Raw genomic sequence first — 26,023 nt, forward strand, 5'->3', positions numbered from 1 at the left:
TTTTGTTATTTCTTTTTTAGGCAAGTGCAAATCTTCAAGTTTTTTTATAATCCATTTTTCAATAGCTTTACTTTTTATATAAATGTAAAAAAAAATGCTAAACAAGAGAAATATCAACAGTGTTTGTCTTTCGAGAAAAAGGATTTGCTCTCTGATAAGGTTTCAACTAAAGGTCCCCCTGACTTTGAAAACCTAACAGCCCAACCATTCACCCCACCAACTGTTTCACCGCCCCTTCCAGTTCTGATGCACACAGATGCTGTGTATGTACACATATCGTATGCGCACTGATTCCAGACACACACACACACACACACATGAAAAAAAACTATTCAAATCCCAATCTCAATAAAGTGCATTAGTTCAGTATAAGGTGCTTAAATCTTTTGAGTGCCAGAGGATACCCATCTTCCTTTTAACATCACCCCTCCTCACCCCCCTCTCCCCTGCTCAAGTGATCAACTGGTGCAGCAAGGAGCCCTTTTTTTTCTTGCCAGAAGGAAGGAAAGTGTGGGAGGCGCAGATCCAGGCGCCTCCACCCTGCACCTCCCCTCATGCTTGCTCCCTTCCTATCCCCACCCCCTGTTCCCCCAGCAGTGCACATTCGTCATCAGGTTTGTCTGATTAAAAGACAGAAGGCCTCAGGTAGCTATTGCTGCTGCGCTGCGTCACATCAGTAATCCTCCACCATCTCCATCTCATTCAGGCTCAGACAATCGCCCGCGTTGTGGAATGAGTACCCTGCAGGGAGGAGGGGGTGGGCAAAGAGGGCAATGAGAAGAGACAGAGAGAGAAGAGTAAGATCAGAGGAGGCTGGAGCAGTGGGTCGGCAGCCGGGATGCACAGATCTAATATTAAGATCAGGTATTGGTCCCGGTATTGACAAATGAGCTGGATCACATATTGGATTATTTGCCAAATCCATGGACCGTTGCATTCTATTCGTTTTTGGCGCGTGTGCAGCATGCTGGTTGACTCACAGCCAACAACAGCAACAACGTGGAGCGAGCCAAAGTGGCTGTACAAGACGTATTTCACCTGCTTCAGCTGCTGTATTTGACTTTGGATTCCTGTTTAAACTAAATATTTACAAATAGATTTCATTACTGTTTGTTTATTCTGCCCTTACTAAAAGGTAGATGAGATAATTAGCTTGGCGGATAGCTAAACACAACTTAACATTGAAAATGCCATAGCAGTTTTCATCAAGTTTTACCAGTGGAAATGTTACATTCAAATCAAATAGAGGTGGTTAATTATGGAGATGCCCTCCTTAACGTACAGCTGGGAGAAATAATAGCAAAAGGTAAAACCACAGCCTTTCCTAAACATCACAACAACTCCAGCAAGTTTGAGTGGACAAACCGCTCTGAACCATCAAAACCTAACTCTCTTAAATAATGTTATTTCATTTACTTTGTTTTCAGGTTCAGCTGCTGTGTTTTTATTTTGAATTCCTGTTTGCACTAAATATCTACGAATAAGTTTCATTACGGTTTGTAATACAAGTTACTTTATTCTCAGGTTCAGCTGTTACATTTCATTTTAATTTTTCAGAAGTTTAAGCTGGTGCAAAATTGATTATTTTAATAAATTAATTAATAAATTAAAATGTTTTACAAAGCTAGGGAAGTAGTGTTTAAGTCGAGCCTGACCCCCTTAATCTCTTCCACATGGTGAGGTGTACAGTTTATTAATTCAACAAAGGTATCGTTATAAAGACTGAAAAAGATTGATCGGTGCATCCCTAGTTGGCAGGGGATGTTTATGTACTCTTGTGTGATAATCAAATGTAGAAATAGCAGATAGTAGTGAATCTAAGCCAAAAAGGTCGAATGAGTTAATGTGTATTCTGATTCAATGTTTAAACCAGTGCAAACTTCTTTAGGAAAAAAAGTGTTAGAAACAACGGATCTTATCTCAATCAAATTATAGAGCGCTTGTAAAATTCAGTGTGGGGACAACCTCTTTCCCTCCACTGTTTTCTATATAAAGATTACTGAGGCTTAAAGTATACAGATCACAATACTTCAGTTTTTACCTATATCACATTTCTTTGGCCACCTGCTGACATCTATTTCAACTGCGAGCTGGGATGCCCTTGTGGCTCACCTGGTGTGACTGCTCATAACCCTCTGAGCATTATGTTTCCTTCCGTGATCATGAAACGACTTAAATGTAATGTTAAATAGTTAGGGAAACTCCAACACAAAATCATTTTTTCCTCCATCTTTCTAACAGCTTGATATTGCTTTCTGGTGTGCTAGGAAACGTAAACGTTACACTCAAAAATTCCATCTCATTGGTTGCGCTTTTGGAAGGTCAGAGGCAACAAGGTCAAAGTTCAACTGATTTGAGCTTTGAGCACAGCGACAGAGAGGCAAATCTGAATGGTGCATGCCTCTACCTTGGGCGCTGCCACCTCTTCCATAGGAAATTAATGGAACAGCCGGCACAAAAGGTTTTTACCGTGTATCATGTGTAGGGGCCTTAAGGCTTAGTCTTACCAGGTTCCACTCCAACCCACGACCCTTTGCTGCATGTCTTACCCCCTCCGTCCCCATTTACCTGCCTACAGCGTCTTTGTCAAATATAGCCAAAAATGGGCAAACCCTATCCAATCCCTGGGTTTTTGCTCCAAACGGCTCATGGGTACATAAATAAACTTCAGACATACGCCTACCAGACAAGCCCCTCCTACTTACCAACTGGCATGGGTGCAAATATAAGGAAGAAACAATACTTTCTGCTGGTGCATCAGGAAGCTGTACGTCTTCCTTTGACGCTTTTGTTGGATTCCATTTGACTCCAGATGAATACATTTTGGCATGTTTTGTGTATTAACTCTGATGTACGAGTGTGTCGGTGGTGTGTTTGTTGACAGGTTGTATTTTGTATAATCGAAATGCTATTCCTAGGTCAAGTGATTTAAAGCTAGCTGGCCATTTACAGACATATGAAGTCAAAAGGTAGAAATGTTAAATGCTGGTGAGGTCACATACCTAAGATGCTGGGGTCAGAGTGCAGCATCATGGGCTGTTTCTTCTTCATCTTTCCCCCCTGGTTGTCATAGAGACCAGCCTTGCCCATGTGGTTGGCTTGAAACATGGATTGCAGGGTGCTTGGATTCATACCTCGCATTGTGTCCTAAAAAAATAAATAAATAAAGATGATTGGATCATACCATTTTTTAAATCCAGGAGTCCATCTTTTCATGAAGAAATGAATGTCCTTCCGGTCATAGCCTTCAGTAAATGCTATTGCTTTATGGTTTTCATGAAGTTGTTCCTGTTGCTTTGAAGGACTTTGCATCCCCATGAATGACGCGCAAAATTTGGGTTTGTGTTTAGACATTTAAAGTTGCCAGCCCAGGTTTGAGATTCAGCAACCAATTGACAGTTATAAAATAGTATAGAGGAGCCTTAAAGTCACATCATACCCTACACTAGTTACATAGGCATTACTATGGTTAGTTAAAATTCTCACTTACAGCTCAGCTTCATCAGTGTTTGTATATACAGTACAAAGGCATATCTGTAATTACCTGCAAAGGGAAGTTCATGTTCAATCCAGCCACTTCCTTTGATAACTAGGATACATGAAGAGAAGAAGAGGAGGAATTTACAATGGTCACAATGAAGCAACACCTAATATAATCAAGGTGAGAGTGTGTTGGCCATTAACTCCCACACTGTACGAGGTCCATTCAAAATTTCTACATCCAAAATTTCCCTGAATCTTGTGATTCTAGTTTTCTAAATCCTCCTCGGCTGAGTCTGAGCTGCATGAATCACTGCACATATAATCTGTAATTTCTCAAGATCAAAAGTTATAATATAATAAATCGCCTGCTCCACTGAAGTTCTGTGCAAAATTTGATGTCAATCGGTTACTAGGTGGCGCTTTTTCGCAAATATATGAAACCTACTTTTTTAACTCCTATCTGTGCTGCACTCAACCTGCAAGGCCAGTCGACCTGCAGTTCCAAATTGCATCACCTACATGGGCCAGCGAGGAGCTTGGACCCTTAAATACCTGCTATCAGGTATAGTTTTGTTCCTTTTCTTTGAGACAGAACTCTGTTAGGAGAATACGAATGAACCATCATGTTTTTCACATACGCTGTTCTCATTTTTTTTTTAAAAAGACCTTTCGAGCTCAGGCCTACCTGCTGCTGCTGTCTCTGTTGGTTGGCTTTCTGTTTGGCACGTCGCTCCAGAAACTGTTTGGCGAACTCTTTGGCTTCCACTGTGTCCCCTAGGTAGGACCGGATGAAGTCCAGTACTGCATAGGGAGACTCCACCTCCTTCAGGTACGCCACAATTGTGGCAACTTAATAAAGACATGCAGTTAAAATGATTAGCAAGGCTGCAAATGTGGGGGAAAATGTTGAGATCAATTCACTTAAAACCTGAAATGTGTTGTATTTGAAAGAGAAAGCTATCTAAATTAAGGGAGGGAATTTGCCTCACCCTTGGCATTTCTAAATACATAAATGCAGAGCAGCTTACCATCCAGAGAGGAGGAGGAGTTGTTGGCAGAGGTGTTGAGAGCATGCAGCATCTGTTCACACCAGGTAGTGAAGCCGTCCTGAGGCTTCATGCCCTGCAGCAGCTTCAGCAGTTTCTCCTCCTCCTCCGTACGCTTGCGGCGCATCATGTACTGATCACTGCAAAAAGGTCATACAGAGTTCAGTGAATATTAATTAAAGGGTACAGTATTTTAACGGGTCATCAAATATTTATTTGGCGTGTATTTGAGTTTATTTATTCTGGTCTCATGTACCTGAGTGAAGGGCTGCTGCGGCTGTTCTTCAAGCCCATGTTGTTGTTGCTGTTGCCTCGCAGGCCGGACTGGTTCTTCACAGCCTCATCCCACATGCCCATGCTGCCTGAAGAGCTTCCACTGCTACCCTTACCCTCCATACCTCCAGGCCCACCCCACATGCCAACACCATCCACCCACTGCCCTCCCATGGAGGAGCTCCCCATCGACATGCCAGAGTGCTGGAATTGGATAGAGAAATCATTGTGAGAAATTATCATTTTCCATTGGTATACTCTCTTACTCGCTGTATGCAATGTGATTTAAGTAGCTGAAACTCACGCGATCTCTCTGCTGCTGGGCTCGCTGCTGCTGCTGCTGCTTCAGGAGCCTCTCTGCCTCCTGCTGCATTTCAAGCAGAGCCAGAGCCTGGGGCTTTCCTGCCTTGGATAGCCCAGAGGAGGGAGCCCCACTCCAGCCTGAGCCGCTTGCCCCAGGACCCTGCTGCTGGGGTGTCTGCTGCAGCAACTTCATGATCAGTTCCTGCTGCTGACGACACTACAGGAAGATATGACAGGTAAAGGGGTTAATACTTTAAAGCGGTAAATTATGACTCAGTGAACAGCATTCTAAGCCACTGTACAGCCATTCTTATTGCATTTCATCTTTAAACTGAATTGTATGGTAATACAGTTATGTTTAGTATGATAACCAATTGTAAAAAACAAAGATATTTTACAGATTTAATGAGGCTGTAACATGAAACATCCTCAATATTTTTAGCCTGTGGTAAGAGACAGGGGGGAGGGAAATATATCCTTCCTTCAAATCACCTGCTTGCGTCTAAAGAGCTCCTCTTCCTCTCTCCTCTTCTGCTCCTCCTGTTGCCTCCTCTTCTCTTCCCTCCTCTTGCGCTGCTCCTCCTCCTCACGCTTCGCCCTGAGTTCAGCGTCTCGCCTCTCCTGCTGGAGCTGAAGGGAAAACATCAGGGGTCAAACAGAATAAAAGTCATAAACAGACTAGAATAAGCAACATTTTTAATCTTCTTCTCTTTTTTTTAACACAATGCAGGCTTTGGATCTGACACAATCCAGTTTGATAACAGTAATTGTGCATGCTAGCATTACTACTAATTTGTCTAGGTAGCAAAAAAAGTTCCAGTTGTGGACAGTACAGACAATGAGATGACTGACTGTGGAAAACAGGTACATATGGAAAAGAAAAAGAGAAAAAAAGCAAGAAACCTAGCAAATGTAGATGTGATTTTGCATTGTAAGGCTGAAAATCTCATGACTGAACCCACCTTTTGAAGCTGTTCGAGAGTTGGACCCTGAGTAGAAGGATTCATTGTTATGTCCCAAAGACTGGCTTCACCACCTACATGGAAATAATATTAGGTTATTTTAGCATCATAGGTACAGGCGTGTTGCCGTTGTGTGCACATGCCCAACCAGTTGCAGTCAAGAATGTACCTGACGGCTGTGAAGCTGAGGTATGCATGTCCCACATGGACCCTGTATCTGGCACTGACATCGACCTGTTCATCGAAGGCATCATACCCTGCTCACTGCACCTGAAACACACAAAGCAAAGTTAAACAGTGCAAGTCCAAAGTCAAAACCTCCACTGTAAAATGACACAAACTAGGACACAAACACACATTGATGTGCACTAATCATTACATGTAAGGTGAAACCTACATCCCCCATAGGCTTACCTGTTAATGAGCTGGAATAGCTGCTGCTGTTGGAGCTGCTGATAAAGAGCTGCCAGCTCCTGTTGCTTTTTCAGGCGGTCCTGGTCCAGGTTTCCCTGAAAAGAAGACAGTGATCCCCGGTCAATACAATGCATACTCAAACTCAACATACCAAATCACATCTATCCACATATAGTGGGCTAAGAAAGGAAATGCTTGTTGGGAATAGTCTTTGTAACCACAGATTTCACTAGAAACTAGTTCAGATGTGTTGCATATTAAAAATACAAAAAAAAATAGAGAAATCTTGCCAAGATGAGGGCAACACCTGACAATATATGTAGTGTTACATTACAGTATTAAATGCAGTGGTGGAGCCTGCTCTGATGTGCTCCACTAATTTGAAGCTTACATTCAACCAGTGACTTTAACTGGAGAACAATAATGTGGTTTTAAGACTTTCATGGTTTGAATATTAACCATATTTTTTCCCACTACCTACAGGAGGGAATTAAGAAGTTAGCTGGAACACAATTAAAATGACATGAATCTCATGTTAAAACTGAATTTGAAGGAATTATTGGTCTTTTACCGTAACCTGTCTATCAATCTTCCCTCTCCTCAGCATCCTCCCCTCCCCATCCTCTACGATGGCTGAGCTCTGACTCACAGTCCCGGCAGGGCCCCGGGTGGGCTGTGGGCGCTGCGTTGGTGGTGGCTGTCTCACCAGCAGGGGCGGCGGGGAGGGCCCTGGGGCGAAGGGCACACGGCCCCACATCTTGATGACATCGCCCAGGGGTTGAAAGCCCTCATCGCAGCCCCGCTTTACCAACAGGGTCATTGTGAAGTAGCCAGCCTGGAACCACTCGCACATCTCCACTGTGGTGAATGGACCTGGTAGTGGGTATGATGGGAAAGAGAGATAAATATGAGTTTACAAGTATGTAAAGGTATGCTGTCAACTTTGTGTACCTCATTTTAAATAGTTTAGACAACATCTATAGATCAATATGCTGTGCTTGTATGAATGATAACTATAAACGGCACAGTGTGTGAGCCTACCCTGGATCTCTCCCTGTGGGTCCTTGTAGAACCACTTCATGGCGGCCTCATGTGACAGCGGCAGAGCGGCTGCTGTGTTCCTGCTCTCCTGCTGCTGCTGCAGAGCCTGGGTGAAACACTCCTCCTCCAAAGAAGTGTCCTGCAGTGATGCCACCATCTTCTCTGCCTCCTACACAAACGCCCACAGACACACACATGCTGTCATAACACCACCACATCCATTTAACGGACAAGTCCATTTTTGTTTAGACTACGCATTTAACTTGGGTATTTTCAACCGTCAATTGGATCTGCACAAGTAATGTTGCAATAACTAATACGAACCAGCAACTGAAAGAATATTGGTACATTCCATAGACTCATTGTTTATTTGGCATAAGGAGTCTAGAATATTCTATAGCAAGATAATCACAATTTGATTAGCTAATGTAAAGCTGAGACAGCTGCTTGAAAATAGGCCCTTTCTTGTTTCTACCTGCTGCAGGTGCTTCATGCCCTCATCATCCTCTGTGTCTCCTCCAGGTGGAGGGAGGAAAGGAGCAGCAGAGGAAGGCGGTGGGGGAGGCAGACTGGAGGAAGGAGGGGCGATGGGGCTTAGCTGGGCCTTGGAGCCCCCTACCGGAGCCATGTCTGACAAAAAGAAACAAGAAACATTAGTAAAACAATGGGTCCTATTTTTAGTGTTTCTATCTATGGGATGTTGGATGTGGCGAGCAGAGCCCCCTACTGGCTCTTTATCAGATTCAGCAGGAACAGCGAGTTCAGTAAACAAGATATTAAATGACTGGTGCTAAACATATTGTGTATCAAACCAAAAATATCAATGGGGCTGAATTTCCTCCCACACACTCACTGTCCGGAGACTAAAAGAGCATGGCTGAAGAAAGCTAAAAGCTCTCCAGTAACAGTGCCAGGACAAGACTCAACACTTCAAATTAGAATTTGAAGTTAGCTCTTTACAATAATCAGATAAAGCAGTGGCAGACAGGTGTAATGAGTGTGATTGCAGCACAGCATGCACCAACTGTTTTAATTTTTTATTCTTATCTTTGAGAATTTTACATTTCATTTCATACTATTTGTATTTATCCTGATTTAGACTCACCATAGACTTCTAACTATACATAACATTGTTCACTGATGAGTAAAATACCTACACCTTTATAGAAAAAAACAAAATCATCTATTTAAATAGATACTGAATAATGCTGCTAACTGAATCTATTGTTGTGTTGTTGCTCAAAAGCCTACTTTCATACAAAAATATGCAGAACAAGGCATACCTTCACTGGATGTGCTGCTGGCCTTGACAGGGTGGCTGTTGTTCAGTTGAGGGTTGTCCACCACTTGGCTGGCATTGCTGGGCCGAGGCTCCAGGGACGGAGGGGCACAGTGCATGAGAGCTGGAGGAGAGGAGGAGGGTGATGCTGGCTTTGTCTCACCATCCCCTACAGCAGAGCCAGCTTCTTTACTCTCTGTGAGAGCGGACGGAAGGAAGGACAACACATTTTAGTTCAATTCAAGTTTTAGCTTGCTTTAAATGCATTGGTCACTGAGCATGAATGTAACAAAAGGGTAGAATTAAGTAAGATTAAGTATTTCCTCACCCTTGTCTTTGTCTCCTTCATCACTGTTCCTCTCGATGTCAGCGAAGTTATCCTCGTCTTCCTCTTCCTCTATCCCCTTAAACTCAAACTCCTCCTCCAGGATTGTCTCCTTTCCGCCCTTCTGACAAAAAACCAAGAGATGTGAGGAAATGAAGTGTAACAAATACATTCACGAGGGCGGAAAATAAAATAACTTTACTGGCTTATATACAAGATGCCTCTGTTTTTCAATGCCGTTTTCTTATCAAGACTTCACTGAAACAATTAGTCTGCTATTGTGAATATGTTAATAATACCAAAAGGTTGGAAATGATTGAAAAACACACCTTCATAGTCATGAAAGCGCCAGAGGAGTCAAACGTGCCCATCTCCCCGTCCTCCTCATCTGTACACCACTCTGGCAGGCCGTCCCTGTCATCCTCTTGTCCCTCACTGCCTGCGCGCCGGCGGCCACCACCATGGCCCTCAGAGTCCCGGAAATCGAAATCAAACTTCCTGCGACGACTCTCGCCTGGACCAGTATGGTCCCGCCAGCCTGCTGAGCGAGGACCACCATCTGACAAAGAAATGGACCGCCATCACTGAGGATACTGTCATAAGTAAGTTATGAGAATATCAATGACACTTAGTAGGTACCTACCATAGAAAAAAGGTTTCATAGGAAAAGCACAAATTACAGCAGTAGCCCAGGCAATGATGTGGTTATGTCTTTAAAGGCGTTTGATGTCACTTTGTGTTTAGAGTTAAAACGTGTTGGGAAAAAGTAATGTTGTCTTGTAACCCGACTGTCACCAGAAACTGTGGAGTGCAGCATTGTTTCAGATGAAGCTCTACTGTGTCTTGTAGAAATCACTTCCCTGCCACTAGATGTCACTAAGTCTACTGTTAAAGTTAAACCTGCTGCTGTTAAACATTGTCTTTACATTTGAAATATTATCAGCTTTCACCATGTAGGTTGTTATAAAGCCTACTCTTATCTGAAGTGTGAACCAAAAGTAACAGGTTGTGCGATTACACTAAATGGTTACATCTGCCTTATTTATTCCTTATGCCAGACTGTTGCCGCTTCCATAAAGAACCCAGCAGGCCTGTTTACAGGGATACGTGACATCCTCCAGGTCTAAGGTAGGTTTCAGCAGAAAAAGGCCCTTTGTCTAATGTGGTTTAAAGTTGTTCCATACAAAGTGACCATGAATCCCACGCATGAATTGTTCAGTCACCTGAAGCTGTGTATTGTGAGAAAACTGAGTTTCAAGTTCTTTTTTTTAGATATTACAGTAGGGGAACAGTTTGTGATAGGGAGGCAAATTATTGAGTAATTCATTGAGGGATAGTTGTTTCATCTTAGCGATCGATGATCGATTAATTGATATGCTGCAATTCTTCTGAGAAGCTGAATTCCCCCTGATAGGTTAACTGTATTGACCCTTTTAATGGAAATCCATTACTAGGCAACAGCCTTGGTCCTTGTTAACTTCCTGTCAGCTGATGTCGTTCACATTCACTGCAACAGGAATCAAACTTGGACACATTTAGAATGTTAATGCTTACAACTTTGAAAAGGTCTATACGTAACATGCTATCTTCCTATCTATCTTATGACGTATGAAAAAATGCAAATCATATTCCTTAATCACTCACTTAAGGGCAGGGAATAACATTTTGGTAGCATATTAAACTCAAAGCACTGCTTCACGAGTGAGCGAGACAAGAAGGGATATGACGACCGTCCCTCGGTCATCTCACAGAATTGATATGGTTACAATTTATTAAGTGAATCGACTCACACCCGAGTTTTCTCCCGCTGTATACGTTTTATATGTACTGTATCTACATTGACTGATCAGCTCAGTCTGTGTCACCTGCTGCCTCACTCGCTGCGCTGGGCGGAGAAACAAAGTCAGTGAATCAGTTAAACACTGTTGATTTCTTCCCATAGAGCCGACATGAAAACTATTTTAGTTTAGTACATTTTTGCTGTCAATCGGCTCGGGAGCTGCCGACAGACGGAGGCTTCAGGTCCGTCAGGTGCAACACTGTGACTGTAACTTGTAGCCTGATGTTAGCGAAACTGCGGGAGCTCAGGTCTTAAAGTGGCTCCATACTGCACTCCGTTTTGGCCTCTTCATCCTGTCAGTGTACCGCTTCTCGTTTATTTTGTTGTTGTTGTTATCAGAACTGCTTCACTTGTGTTCCTGTGCGTGTGTCAAGTACATCTGGCGTCAAGCGCACACTCACGTGGAATTATGAGTTCAAAAAGCAATTTATTTATTTTAAATAGAGTAAGCCTGTGAATGTTCTCATTCGTCCAGGTCATCGTTATCCTCAAAGCAATTTCAGTCAAAAACAACTAGACTGGTTGTTTGTCTAGGAAGACGTTTCACCTCTCATCCAAGAGGCTTCATCAGTTCATGTACGCATCTGACCAGACTGGGACTGGTTAAATAGAGTAATTTCTTATCGACAATTAATCCATTAATCTTTGCATCCCATTTCATTTTCACCACAAACAAGAATTTGTAGTAGCATAACAATAAAATAAATGTAAGTATTTATCATACCATCCCTGCGGAGTCCAGCAAGTCTCCAGTTAGTGCCCGGCTCTGCCCCTTCCTCCTCTTCCTGCTCCTCGCGGAGAATTCGCCAGTTATCGCTGTCAGCCCTTGTGTACTCCTTCCTCCCTGGGACCACAGGACCTACAGGCTCTTCAAAGCCAGGACGCCCCACCTCCCGCCTCAGTGGCTTCTCAAAACGACGCTCACCCCTTAAGGAAGGAGGGATATTGAGAGATATCAGTTAAGTGATAAACAGGAAAACAAACCCAAAACATTATGTCCATTTCCTCTGAGAAATATGTCCAGTCAAAACCTGCATCTCATCACCACTAATACCAATTCAAACATTTTAACTAGGCCCATGAAGAAAAACAACAGATATTTCAGTTCAGCCGAGGCAGATGAGAGAAGATAAATCCTCCCACCAGAGCAAAACTCTACAAAAATACCAGAGAGGATTATTGAGTTTATTACACTCAGTGACAGACACTCTCAGCAGTGAGCCATGATTCATTTGACCTTCAGGTGGTATGCTGGTTTTTCCTTACTTACCGGTCATCCCAGCTCTGGCTGCGGTGTATCTCTCGGACGCTTCGTCCAAAACCCACCTCCGCATCTTCAATACTTCTTTGGTAGAATCCACCTTCACCACGACCTCGTCCTGATTATACAAACGGAGAAGAAAGCGTTTGTATTTTATATCATCATCTTCTGAATGAGAGAACTTGTGCCAGTTGAAACAGTTTCACTCTCTCTCTGCGGTCATATACTCTTCTCTGTTGTGTACTGTATAATACATACATGCATGCACACATACTTTCTTTTTTAATAATTCACCAACTTCTATGACTTAACACAATGCATTTTCTCTGTGTACAGGCACTTAGTAAAGGCAATTTATTTAAACATCATGCACCAAAACTTCATCAAAACTATACCCTATTCAACTTTTTATAACTAGGAATATTCATTTATCTAGATAAATAAATATTACTGTTTCAATATTGAAGTTGATACGTTTCAATTACTAACTACCAATGTGACAGTGCAGGGTACTGAACAAAAGTAAAAAAATTTCATTAAAACCATTTCTAAAATCCCATGTGAAGATGTGTCCTGTGTGGGGACATTAAATTTGAGTCACATTACATAGAAATTGAGAAAAATCACAAAGCTTCCATAGAGATATTAATGTAAAATGGAATACATGTAGTAGTCCCAAGCCTGAATATAGGATTTGCGTGCATCTCTTTCATGCTGCAGACAGCCACACACACCAGCACATGCACTCAAATGGTGAAACCCACACAGCATCATTCTTCCAAGTTGTTTCCTTGGCTGTCCTCAACAGGATGGCTAGTATTTACATAGGCCATTCATATGCCCAGAGTGTTGTGTGTGCACAAGGTGAGTTCATAAGGTTTAAGGTTTTAGACAGGTACTGCTGGACAAAAGGAAGACTATTTAGACAAGCCAAGAGGAAGTGTGCTGCATCAAGATGGCGGAAGAAAAAGGGGAAATAAACACTCCAGTGGTTGGTTGGTTAAATAAACTGTTTTACTTTCTCTGGATAACAGCCATTGTAGTTTCAGCCAAAGGTTTTGGGCAACATTTCTGTTGCTGTTGGATTCATGTTAGTTTTAGCACAAGAGCTTGTGGATTTATATTGAGTGCACTTAGGCTGAATCAATGCTATACTTTATTTGACGACGTTTCTCTTCTAATGGGTGTCTGGGAGCTTTCTTTTTGCCGTTAGTTTTTACCTCGACCGCCTCGTGTGGCCCCTCGTCCTCGGACCACTCCAGCTGGGGCAGCCCCGCCCACCCCTTTTCCCATGAGCCTCAGCACTGCCACACTGTTCACAGACATGGAGAAGTTCCTCTGCAGAGAGAGAATGGAAAGGGCAAAAGGGAGGAATGTAAGGAATGTGAGCTCACAGCCACATTTGTTAACCAACAGAACAGTTTGCTTTGACACTGAGGTTGTATTGCGATGAGATATCTCATGACAAGCTGAAACGGTTGAACATTTGCAGGTATTAGTGCATTTGTGGGCGTTTGTGACAGACCTGCTCCTCCTCAGTGAGAGGCACCAGTGCCAGTGGCTGCATGGGCTCATCTTGCAGAATAGCAGCAAACTCCTTATCCTGCATGTCCTCTGGGACCTAAAACAACAAACAATAACAATAGGCACAAAAAGTTTAGAAAGTATGTTATATTATCACTTCAAAAAACAACTGACCTACAGACAGGTTTTCATTTTTGAGGGTGGGAAAAGTCAACGGAGGTTAAAAAACAATGTTCATGCTGGCGTTTAAAAAGTGCATGATTACTTTTAGCACAAATTACTTCCTCATAATTACAAAACACTAAAGATGGTCCTTCTTATTCTGCGATTCATACAGGCCCAAGACAAACTTTGTAGAGTTTCCCCACTTACCTTGTTGTCTTTGATATAAAGTGCTAACATCTCCTCTCGGCCGTAGCGGTACTCGGCCAGCTTGTACTTTGGCATGGCGGGGGAAGGAGGGGGGGACGTCACACTCCCCCCACTGGACAGTGCACGGAGCCTGGGTGAGCAAGAGCAGAGGAACCACATATAACTAGGATAATGGGCTTTTAATATCAATACTTCTTCCAGGAATCATAAAACAGACTAGCAAGACATCTCAGTGTTACATTTGAAAAGGTAGGACGTCATTGAAAGGTTTGGTGCAACCTAAAGAAAAAGGAAAGTGTGTACACATGATTACACTATTAAATAAACTAGTAACCAAAGCTATTGGTCAGGTGTCAGAGTTTCAACAGGAAATGACTGAACCTTTAAAGCCACTGTCCAGAGCTGAAAAACCACTAAGAAAAAACTTGGTGTAAATTGCCTTGTTGGCACAGAATACAAAACATTGTCAGAGTGATAGAATTCCTTTTCATCTGAACTGTAGAAGAACCACTAATATCATCTATCTTGCAGTAGGGGAAAAAAAAACATACTAAATATTGTAAAAAATTCCACCGTCCTCCTACGCAGGTCCCCTGAAATATACTTGGCTCAGCCCTGATGACATATTAGCTTTCCACTTTCAAGATTTCATTTTAAAAAGCTATTACTAGCAGGCCACATTCCAAGACCTGCTGTTAACAATGGCCCCATTCACATGCCTCTACACAACATGTTATTGACTCGCATCAAAACCACATGGAACTCTCAGAGATGTGGAGGTGGGTGTGTAAGAGGTAGAAGACGAGAATCGTGCAAGATCAGTCGGTAGTTGAATTTTCACGATAACACGTCACGCTATAATCCATCTTGTTGTGTTCAGATCGAAAGTGAGCCAGCCAATCAGCATCCTGTGAGGAGCTACTGGCAGCTGAGGGGAGCGTGGGGGATGACGACAATACGAGAGGTGACCACTCGTTCAATCAGAAAGATTATGCCATAATGCAGAAAAGTCAACAATTGGTAATTGAGCTCAATATCTATTTGAGTGCCTTAACTCTTCATTATGGCCAATGAGTCATGTTCTTTTTACAAAAAATAAATGATTTTTTTGCCTCTAAAAGGTGCTGCTCAAAAATTGTGTTGCATCGCAATGCATTGATAATCATGTTATCGCATTGTAGCCCTCTGAACTGGAATTGAAAGATCCCCGGAGATTCCTCACCCCTCGTTTGTAGTATGTGGCATAACAAAGAGGGGAAAAATAAGTGGTGCAGCAACTAACCTGAATAATGAGAGGAGAGCTGAGGAAACATGCCAGTGGGTAAGAGATACTAAGAATGTTTTTTATCCACTTCACTTGTATTTAAATGAGCAAATCCTCTTTCCCTACTCTTCCACACACTTAAATCTAGACATTCATAAACCGTTGTGAGAAACATATAGACTAGAGCTATGGTAGGTCTAATAACTGTTACATAAATCTAAATGCGAGGCAGAACGTTTTCACTTTGAAGTCTACCACAATGACTAACATAGTCGCCGACTTAACTGCCAGCAAAACCTTAAATGGTCTAAATACTTCAGTAACACTAACAGCCATTAAATGACTTGTAAACATGCCGGCCAGACAGCTGTATGTGGTGAGCACATGAAATGACCACTATATAGCTGTATTACAGGGTGCAAGGATACAAGTGGGTAGGAGAGCTGCTGAGGGAAAAGCAGCTGCAGATGTGTAAAGAGAGAAATACTCTGCACACCTGGCACTGCACCAAGAATGCACACAGCAGTCACAAGCTGTTAGTGATTGAGTGCTACCAAACTGAAAACTATGCCCACCATCCCTTCCACCATCAGGCCGCGGTGTGAGTTTTAATGTCAGAATAATGCTCATGTACATGTCAATTTGAACATCGACATTCCCATGACTGCAGTGATGGTGGTGGTCGATACCTTCGTTTTGGTTCCAATAGACCCCAGGACCCACAGGTGGTCGTTTGGATGGGTCTAAAGGTAAAATTGAATGGGTACCCGATAAAAATGTGTATTATTTGATGAATTGTGTTGAATGAATGTTAAATTTGAGCCTGATGTGAAAATGGTTATAACGTTTATATTGCTGTTTGTTGAAAATATCTCTGAGATTTAAACAAATAAAATCCCAGATCTGAAAATATTATACAAATGTCCCGTCTTGAGTTGAATATGAGAGCTCTAAAAACCACCTTTATAGTAGAAAGAAAATCAGTTGTGGTATGAGAAGATTAAATGGGTTTAATGTTTAAAGTTAGTGTATTTCCATACTTCTTAACTCAGTTGCTTCTAGTATTTCACACGTTATCAAATAAGAATATCAATAGATTGTTATTATTGTGATACAATCTATAAAAAATAAAAATAAACTACTGTCTAAATGTAATAGTTCAACATTTTGAACAAATCTCTTTCTGAGAAAAGCTAAAATTTGGAAGAGCAGCTTCACTTAAATAAGAATAACTTGACCACCTTATAGGTCAAAGTTATTGAGCCTGGGGCTAACCCCTTCACTTTAAACAGGTGACAAGCAAAGACACAGTATCTTGGCTTGGCTCTTGAGGAGTTGTAGCATTTATTTACTGATATGTAAACTGTAAACACACACTGCACTGCTACGTTCACAGTTATACTAATAACAATGTTAACGCCAACTTTTGTATTTAGTTATTTCTTAAAATTAGTTATTAGTAATTAGTATAATGCATCAGAGACGCAGGATGTATACAAAGTAGGGATGGGCACGTGTAGTCAATTCCAAGATCAAGGGATCAATTCCTCGAGGGCCAATCGAGTACTCGTTCTTAAATCCATTTTTAGAACGCAACAAATCTTCCAGACGGACTAAAGATGCACAGCAATACCGCCTACCCAACACCTAATGCTCTCAATTAAGACAGTCACAGTTGCCCTTTAAGGATATATCTTTTTACAACTTCAAAACAATATTTCTTTACAAAGACGTAATTGAATTTGCGTTCGCATTCTGTTAATGATCATTCCTGCTGTGGAGAACAGGTGCTCTGCTGGCACAGAGGTGACAGGTATCAAAAGCTGCTGCTTTGCTCTTTTTGTACTGGCACCTGTTAGACTTCCACCAGTCCAGTGGGTGTGTTTCTGAGGACGAATGCAAGGCTCACTGAAACAAGCTTATAGCTTGTTGACATCCATATTTCCGAACCAGTCCTCCCCGAAGAGGATGTCCAGTGCCTCGACGTTGCGGCCCCGAGTCATTGCTTACCCCTTCCATGTCTTCTGGGCCTGTCACCGTAACCAAGTTATGTAGGTCACACAACATCTCTCGGACGGTGAGGCGAAGTGCAGGTTCCAAAAATTTAAGGCGTTTGTGTTTCGGGTCAAGTGCAGAATCAAGAGGTACTGTGCACAGGTGCAAAAAACTTGAGTGCCGTTGATTACCAATTGAGTTAATTTGGAAGGGAGGACTACTTGAGAAATCCATCACTCACGGCCATTCCTAGTACCAAGCCAATATCACTGTGACTGAGAAAATATCTGCAGGCAAAGACCTGCTAATTAGCTCAAAAGCTCTAGGACAAGCAATTTAAGTACAAACCGAGTAGAGCCAAATCATAATGCACATTAACTTCTATATCAGTAATATTATATAATATTGGAAAGAAATCGGCTCAGTTACCATTCTGGGCCGAAGTTAAGAGTCTCAGCAGTCATATTCCTCACGTCCACACAGAACTGAGTATCTGAGGAGAAAATATATATCAGGTTGTTTTGTTTTTTTGTTCAAAAGAAATGCGCGACTTGTTAAACAATGTATAAGCAAAAGAGTAAACATACCCTGTCCAGATGATCGGAGCAGGCTGGACTGGGCTGGACCAGGCTAGAGCTGGCTGGCTTTAGTTAGGCTTAGGTGACTAGAAGGCTGAGTGGTGCTTAAGCTGTGGTCACAGAGCTCCCCAAACACACAGACACAAAGAGAATAGCTGCCAGTTTCAGGTGCTTGAGGAATACCAGGTTATCAGGTCCTAACTAAATAAGGAAGGGGGTTCGACGACAGTTTGGAGAATGGAAGCTCCTGCTACTCACAGCCGAAAAGAGTTGATAAACATAAAAAAAAGAAACAAAAAGAACCTTGGAAATTAACGATGGAACGAAATAAAACAATCTTGCTAATAATAATGTTTTCTTTTTACAGCAGTTTTTTTCTCACATTTAGGTTAAAAATATGAACTGATCCATCAAAAAGGTAACGCAGGAACAAAATAACAGCCAAAACACTGAAATAGGCTGCTGGAACAGCTGCCAAGAGCAGACGCGACTCGCACTCCTCGTTTCTTTTCTCTCTCTCCCTCCGTGCCCCTTTTCTCTCGCTCCAACTGAAATGTGGATTCACGGAGACCCTCCAGGTAACTCCTTTATTTCCTGTCCTCCTCCTTTTGCACCACTGAAAATCAAGCAAAGTTTGAGAGAGGGGATCAGAGAAACCAAATGATAAAAAAGACAGATTCATAGAATAAGGTTAGAAGTATGCACTTAATAAATTGGCTGTCGGTGAGATGCATGGTCACCGCTTGGCAGTCTGCCTATATTGTGATAGGGAAGGAAGTGTAATTTGATTTTACGCTGTTTAGCCTAGACACACTATTTTCACAGCACGCCTTTGAGTCACTGAACGGTACCAATTTGATCAATCCGTTACAGGACACTGAGCGGGGAAAAAAAACACTGTGGTATCACTATTCCTGAATATATGAAAGGAGCAACCTATTTCTAGTGTAGTGCTCAATCCTGGCCCCGTGTTTCTGCTGCTCTCAGGAGATTTTCCACCCAGAAATCTAGGGAGTACGTATCAGTGGTGTTGTGAACCAGCTGCTTCTAAAAACCATGCAGCTGTTTGGGGATAGTTCCTGAAAATGTCATGGCAACTACACCAATATCCAGGCAACCAAATTTCAACAGTTAGTCATGGCTCTATGGCATGAACATAGTTTACTTAATTGGAAAAGTCCTCTGATATTACAACAACTGTTATGTTGTAAGATGTGGAAAAACAAGCTTTCCTTTCCCTTTTCCATTAGCCACATGTTACACCAGCCTTCATCAGGTTCACCAATTACATCTGATTGTTAAAATCCAGCATATATTTAAACATTTTATTAATGAATTTAAATAACTGAACGAAGCTGGCAATCTATTGTTCTGTTCATTGCTAGCGTTGAACTTCCGCAACTTATTATGCCTCACTGCAATTGTTAACACTATGCAATTACAGAAAATCCATCCAGTAAAACATTATTGCAGTAGAGTACTGCAAAAGTCTACCATCTACTTACTTAACAGACATTAACCAAATATGATCATAAAAATATCAGAAAGTTGGAGAATTGGATGCAGACAGGTTCAACTTACACCTGTCTGCAATGTGGGAATCAATTATTAACTTGAATTAAGTCGACCCTGTGTATGCCTGTGTATGTGTGAACTGAAGATATGTCAAACTTTAGAAAAACTTTAAAAATATATGATCGCCATGGTGGCACATAGAGACTAACCCTGTGCTTAAAATGCGATTGTACTCTTTAAATCACCTGTACTTGCCACAAGTGTTTGATGAACTACTTTAGGCTACTCAAAGTAATGGCTCAAATATCTGGGTATTATTTTATATTGATAATTAAGTGAGTATTGTGACTTATAACATGTAGCAATTAGTTGTCAGCTTAAAGGCAAAAACACCTAGACTTACTTACAGATCAGTCAAGACATATCACAGTTTCAACAACAGAAGAACATGTACAGAGATTAGAGTAGTGCAAGAATTAAGAATGTAGAAGTTAAACCTGCACATCTGTAGACTGCTTGCGGTTATAATGGTTTCAAAGTTAACGTTAATCCATCTTAACGCCAGACTTCAGGGCACAACAGCCAAACAATCTGCACCTTTAGTGTCTACTGCTAACTGTGTACTGTGAAAACTGAAGCAAGGTCGCGCCGGGGGGGAAAAACCGCTGTTTGCTGAACATTACATTTGTTATGTACTTTTGCAAATGTAATGCACTTGAAAATGTGGCGGGATAACGATTTCGAGCTGCGAGAATGCAGACTGAAAAGCCATGCGTGAACTCGCGTACCGATGTGTAACTTCAACAAACTGCACAATGCTTAATTGTTTGGCCGTAAAGATGGCTAACATATTGACAAAATAGCTCGAGCTGACATTAGCTCGCGTAAGTGGTCGTGAGCTCTGGCGCGTACGTTGTTCGCCTTTCAAGCTAATTACAGCAGATCGACTTGTGAGTCCGTTAAAACAAGATAAATCAATTGTTAAACCCGTATTTGCAACCAAACAATATAATATATCTGATGCATAACAAGAGACGTGTTAGCCAGCTAGCTAGGTAGCCTAGCACAAGGTATGCGATGATGGTGAAGGCCTAGTAGGTTCAAATGACACCAGAGATGATGGCGGAGGGGGCGGAGTGTTGGGATCAGACTCCCCGGCCTTCTCCGCCAATGTGCGGACGACCACCACTCCGCTGTCGGTGTTAAGCTAGGGCTAATGTGATGTAAACAAAACACAATGACAGAAACAACTATTTTAACAGTAAAGGAACTGAGAACAAATGCCCTTTCTCACGACGGATAAATCCAAAACGAGCCGAGTTAGCGCGTTAGCTCGTGTTAGCCAGCTAGCTAAAAGACAAGCTGCAAAGAGGAACCGTGGCTTACCTTCACTGTTTATAGCACACACTGGTTGTCTGCACGGTGCGTCTACAGCCAATATATCGTATGCATTTGTCTCTTTAAACACTGTAAACGTATTCATTCGACAGAATCGTACTCTCAAAAAGTCCTGCTCTGTATTTTATTTATTATTTTTTCCCCCCTCTCTCCTCCAACGGTCGCTGCTGCGTATCAGTATGTGTCTGCTGGCTCCCAGTCGCTGCTCTTCTTGTTGTTTGTGTTTCGGAAACATGGCCGTCCGTGTGACACCACGTGACTGGACACTGACAAGTGGAGAACCAATGCTGGAGCAGGCAAACACACCCCTGCTCACCAGCCTGGACACAGCGGCGCAAACACACACCCCTATTTACAACGGGATTTTCAAATGCGCCGTCGTTGCTGGATGCGTTTAATTACCCAGTAACCCGAGCAGCGAGCCCAACTTCGGCATAAAGCTTGTGTTTTAGGCGTACGGCGAAACAGCCGACTCAATACTCATACGCGAGACACGGCCGTTTAGTTACAGAACAACGAAATTAACTTCTGACAAAGTTGTTTCGTAAACTCTGCAGTGGATAACAGCGTGCTTTAAATGAACAACGAGGTGTTTTGATACTGGATATTTTGTTATTTCATTACCCTTGAAAGTGGAATGTTGCGTAGCAATGTCGAACTGAGCATGTGCGAGACTTTCGTGGAAGGCAGTTTAGGCGTCAGTCAACAGAGGGCGCTGTTGGGCAACAGTGGCACTAAATGAATGGGCAGTCGTACATTCTTTTGGACAGGAACGCTTTGAAATGGGACCATTCCTCACATATGGTGAACATGCATGAAGGCTAAATACAGTGCATGGAAGTATATTTTCATTATAGATATAAGAAGAATAAAGCAAACTAACTCAGAGGCAGCATGACACTTAATTAGACATTTCAAGATGATCTAGATGTTTTAAAGCTAAAAGTTGGTTTCTGATCATTCTATTAACTGCAATGCAACCATAAGACCACATAGAATGAACAGCCTTTTGGAGGTCCTAACCTAATGTAATCTTGGGGCCTTGATGTGTCTGTTGTAAAAGAGTTTCAATGCCTTTATTGTTTGAATTTCCAGGGTATTGTACCTGCACTAAATTACTAAAACAAAATGTTTATATGTGCTTAAAGCAATTGCTTTTGTCTTATAAAGGATCATACACAATAGGGTCCACATTACTCATATGTATGAATATAGCCTTTTTTGTTATTTTAATACAACAAAAAGGTGTCAGTTGCAAGAAAACTTGCAGAAGTAAGTACAGAGAAAAGCTAAAAAAAACAAACCTGTAATTTCAATATTTACATTCTTCATTTTATTTTTCATATTAGGATCAGTCATGTTCTCACATCTTGTAAAGGTTAGGTCACTCCAGGGATTAGCACAGTCTGCTAAGGGAATCTGGGAGACAGTTACATTAAGAAGAAAGATCTAAAATTAAAAAGATAACATTTCCATCCCCACCTCACTGAGAGGAGGCAGTTTAGCTTGAACCTCCTCGATGTCCATCCTCGGGCTGAGTGGGACACGCTCCATCATCTTGAAGGAGAAATACAAGTTGCTGTGATTCATGCGAGACATGGAGAAGAAGGATGCGGCTCTGACTGAATTGGTGCCGCTGGCTCGATCAGTTGTACCAGAGATTATCTTCATCCCATACCTCAAGTTTAAACTGTGTCCCATCAGGACCCTTCACAGAAGCCATGCTGCTATCTGCTGAGGGCAGCAGGTGCTGGTGGCTGGACACTGTAGCTGTGTTCGAAACCATTCACTCACTCACTCACTCATTAAATAGGGAATGACCAAAAAATATTTCGGACACTACACTTCTTCTCCTGCTGAAAACAAGACCGCATTGCATTGTGCTATATGAGTTAAATAAAGGGTACATTGTCTGTGAAATCAAATTATTATGGGAATTTTATAACAGACTATATAGTGAATGAATTTTGAACATCACTACAAAATGGCAAACACTATTTAGTGCACTACTTCTGGACTATGAATGATAGGGAACAATTTCAAACAGAGCTACTGAGTGCACTTGTTGAAACAATGCCGTCATCACTAGCCCTCCTCAACAGCTGTGGGTTCAGGCTGTAGCGGATGATGCCCGATTTGATCATCAGGCTTTGACAGACAGACTTGTACAGCTCCCAAACATGTGCTTTGCTTTATCAAATGTTCATGTACCACACGTACCTGTAGTAAATTGCTGTACCAGTTATGGTACAAAAACAATGTAACTGCAAGAGGATCCATCTCTGTGTCTGGATGACTATCGACCAATAAGATCATGCTTGGCAGAGGAACTATCTGGTCAGATGTATACAGTATTACATGGGTGTGGATTTATTAGATCAACTAAAACATGAACACGACCTGAGAGACACCGGTGCAGCGATCATGGCTGCACAGACACAGCAGGAGCAGATAACTGCCCAGCCAATAGATCCACTCTGAACTGCTACTGCTTTGCATACTGAGTCTCTGTCCAGTAGTCATTACACTTTCCTAGATTATGACGGCAACATCTACACAGGATGACATATTAACCAGATCATTCCTCATCACCACAACATGAAATTTCTTCATTCCTAGTTATGTGTGACAGGACGTCACACCCCCCGAGTGATGAGGAAATGACCCTGTTTTGTGTTATCTTCATCTACTCCAGTGATGATGCATCTGTTTTGCACCTGCGTCCTATCCTTCTCCCTGCTGATGGCGTCCCCTCTGGTGAGCGCCAGTGTGTCGAAGAGCTTCAAAGACTGCAGCCATTTTTTCTACATGCAGACACCACCTGCAGGGATGACAGGACCCAACCTGAGGAGGGTCTGCCAGAAGTATGCAGACAAACTGCGCTATGCCACGTTGTATGACAGCAGTCGTCGCCTCCCACTCTATTCAGCCTACATCTTTAAGAAGTCTGATGGGAAGAGGAGGATGGATACACCATGGATGTATGAGCCACAGGTAGAGACTAGTGCATGTTTGTGTCCCTGAATAAAGTTAAGGGTTTTTCGGGCAATGTCACTTGTCTGACAATAACAAGATCAACTGCAGCACAATCCTTCTTTGCTTTTGCAGTCAGTTTATCAGTCAGTATGCTTGTTATTAAAGACACAGCAGCACAAACTGCAAAGAAAATAGAATCAACAGATAGGTTTGCAGAAGTAGCGTTCAACAGTAGCAGTAGCAGTCAACACTGCCAGCAAGTGTTCTCTTTCAGAAATATCTCAAACAAATCAAAACTAAGTAATTTAGTTAAGTTTAGGAAAAGATAGTGATTTGGGGCTCCAGCTTACTGCCGATTGGCCAGGTACTGGAGGAATAATCTGGTAAAGAAGACAAAGCCTGTATGGAGTTCATTCCAGACAAACAAGCAGCAATCACCACCTGGTTGATTCACCTGTCAATCACCCAAACACACCCCCAAACACACTTGTCTTTGCAAAAAAAATAAAGCAAATAAGCATAAAACTCTATTACATATTTCTGCAGAATTAGATGAGAAGATTGATATCACTCTCATGCCTATAGGCTCAACATGTAGCTGCAGCCAACAGCGGGTTAGCTTAGCACAGAGAGAACTAGCATAAATGTACAAAACATGCATATTGAACATACAAACATGATCTTCTCTTGGCCAGAAACTGAATATGCACATTGTACATCTCAGCAGTTTGTATAATGAACCAATCATTACTTACTGCAGTCCAATTTAAATGAGTGGTACTGCAAGTCTTTTTTCATTCATTCATCTTCAACCGCTTATCCTTGTCGGGGTCGCGGGGGGGGGGGGGCAATCCCAGCTGACATCGGGCGTGAGGCAGGGTACACCCTGGACAGGACGCCAGTGTATCGCAGGGCACATAGAGACGCACAGAGACAGACAACCAATCAGTCATCAATTAACCTAACACGTGCATGTCTTTGGATTGTGGGAGGAAGCTGGAGAACCCAGAGAAAACCCACGCAGTATCGGGGAGAACATGCAAACTCCACACAGAAAGGCCCCAGCCGGGATGCAAACCTGGAACCTTCTCATTGTGAGGCGACAGTGCTAACCACTACACCACTATGTAGCCTGCAAGGCTTTTTGCATTGGCTTAAATGTTTGGACCTTTGAAATACAATCACTTTCAAAATGCTAAATGCATTTATTTCCTTTCTTTTCCCTACAGTTGGTTTCTGAAGACGAGAATGGCAACATGAGACCACTTCCCCTTACTGAAGACACCCCCCCTCTGATTGAGGACAGCCAGGCCGTATTGGAGGATTACACGGACGCTGTAGAATATAGACGTGTTCCACTGAATCCTGACCAGCACCAATCAGAGCCAGATGACAAATCCTCTACATATACTCTGACCAATGTAGTCCCATTAATCACAAACACCCTGGATGCTTCGTGGAACCCATACTTGAACATCATCCGCCGCCGCCTCAACAACTTCTGCCACGGCATAGCTTTCGTGGTGACGGGGGTGACCGTTTCTGGGGGGACACTCCAACGAGATAACAGGGACCGTCTGGCAATCCCAAAACACTTATGGTTGGCTTACTGCTGCCCACGCTTTGACCATAACTCTCCCTTTGAGGTAAGGTTCATGTTCCCTAGTTATGGGGGCTATGCACTGAATGGACAGACTGACCACAGTGTGATGGAAGTCCCTCTGAAGACTCTGGAGAGCTTCCTGAAGAGCCAGTCAGACATAGACAGTGACCTGACTATTTTCTACAAGGGTTGTGTGTCAGAAAACACCTTCAGGAAGAAGAGAGACCTGACCAGAGTTTCGGGATGACGGGGCATCTTCAACTGGATGCACAGTTGTGGATAAAGCCTTGGCGGGCCCACTGGCATAACTTTAATAGAATCAGTGTTAAGTAGTCCTGGCTTCACATATTGGAGGGAAAGAGCCATTTCATGTCTAACATAGCTCTTCTTTTTCCCTTAAACGGAGCGGGTTTAGGAAGGAAATAGCATGCAAATTAAAGGTGCACCACCCACAAAAATCAGAAAGTTGCATCTTGCAGATCTAATTCATATATTCATGAAACTCAACATGTTGACTAAATCAGATTAGTCTAAGGTCGCACTCACACTGTCCATCTGTACCGTACCCAGA

The 26,023-nt window shown here is 42.4% G+C and overlaps 1 protein-coding gene across 5 annotated transcripts; it reads right to left on the reverse strand.

The window, feature by feature from the left end:
- Positions 1-593: 593 nt before the first annotated feature.
- On the reverse strand, positions 594-21,075 carry gigyf1a (GRB10 interacting GYF protein 1a). 5 transcript variants are annotated; one of them, XM_083936819.1, is made up of 25 exons: positions 20,862-21,075; positions 17,970-18,576; positions 17,812-17,875; positions 14,124-14,253; positions 13,753-13,848; positions 13,448-13,565; positions 12,237-12,345; positions 11,691-11,893; positions 9,456-9,685; positions 9,130-9,247; positions 8,806-8,997; positions 7,998-8,152; positions 7,523-7,691; positions 7,053-7,354; positions 6,482-6,576; positions 6,237-6,337; positions 6,068-6,141; positions 5,598-5,735; positions 5,107-5,322; positions 4,786-5,006; positions 4,512-4,669; positions 4,169-4,332; positions 3,545-3,589; positions 3,003-3,147; positions 594-741 (listed from the first exon to the last, which is right to left on the reverse strand). In XM_083936819.1, the coding sequence occupies exons 3-25, from the start codon at positions 17,844-17,846 to the stop codon at positions 674-676; spliced, it is 3,282 nt and encodes a 1,093-aa protein (XP_083792945.1). In that variant the 5' UTR covers positions 17,847-17,875; positions 17,970-18,576; positions 20,862-21,075; the 3' UTR covers positions 594-673. The 5 variants fall into 5 exon arrangements, with proteins under 5 accessions (XP_083792945.1, XP_083792948.1, XP_083792947.1 ...); XM_083936822.1 differs by having other exon boundaries at positions 7,188-7,354; positions 9,130-9,250; XM_083936821.1 differs by having other exon boundaries at positions 7,131-7,354; positions 9,130-9,250.
- Between the last annotated feature and the right edge of the window lie 4,948 nt (positions 21,076-26,023).

Source organism: Echiichthys vipera (genome assembly GCF_963691815.1).
Source record: "Echiichthys vipera genome assembly, chromosome: 22".
Lineage (NCBI taxonomy): Eukaryota > Metazoa > Chordata > Actinopteri > Perciformes > Trachinidae > Echiichthys > Echiichthys vipera.

Bases quoted from the DNA above. Each gene is read 5' to 3' on its own strand.
- gigyf1a (XM_083936818.1), bottom strand. From the start codon at position 17,846: ATGACTGCTGAGACTCTTAACTTCGGCCCAGAATG. The intron at 7,355-7,522 runs GTAGGCTCACAC...ACCCACTACCAG, and splicing joins CCCACAGGGAGAGATCCAGG to GTCCATTCACCACAGTGGAG. The intron at 5,736-6,067 runs GTGGGTTCAGTC...TTTTCCCTTCAG, and splicing joins CTCTCGAACAGCTTCAAAAG to CTCCAGCAGGAGAGGCGAGA.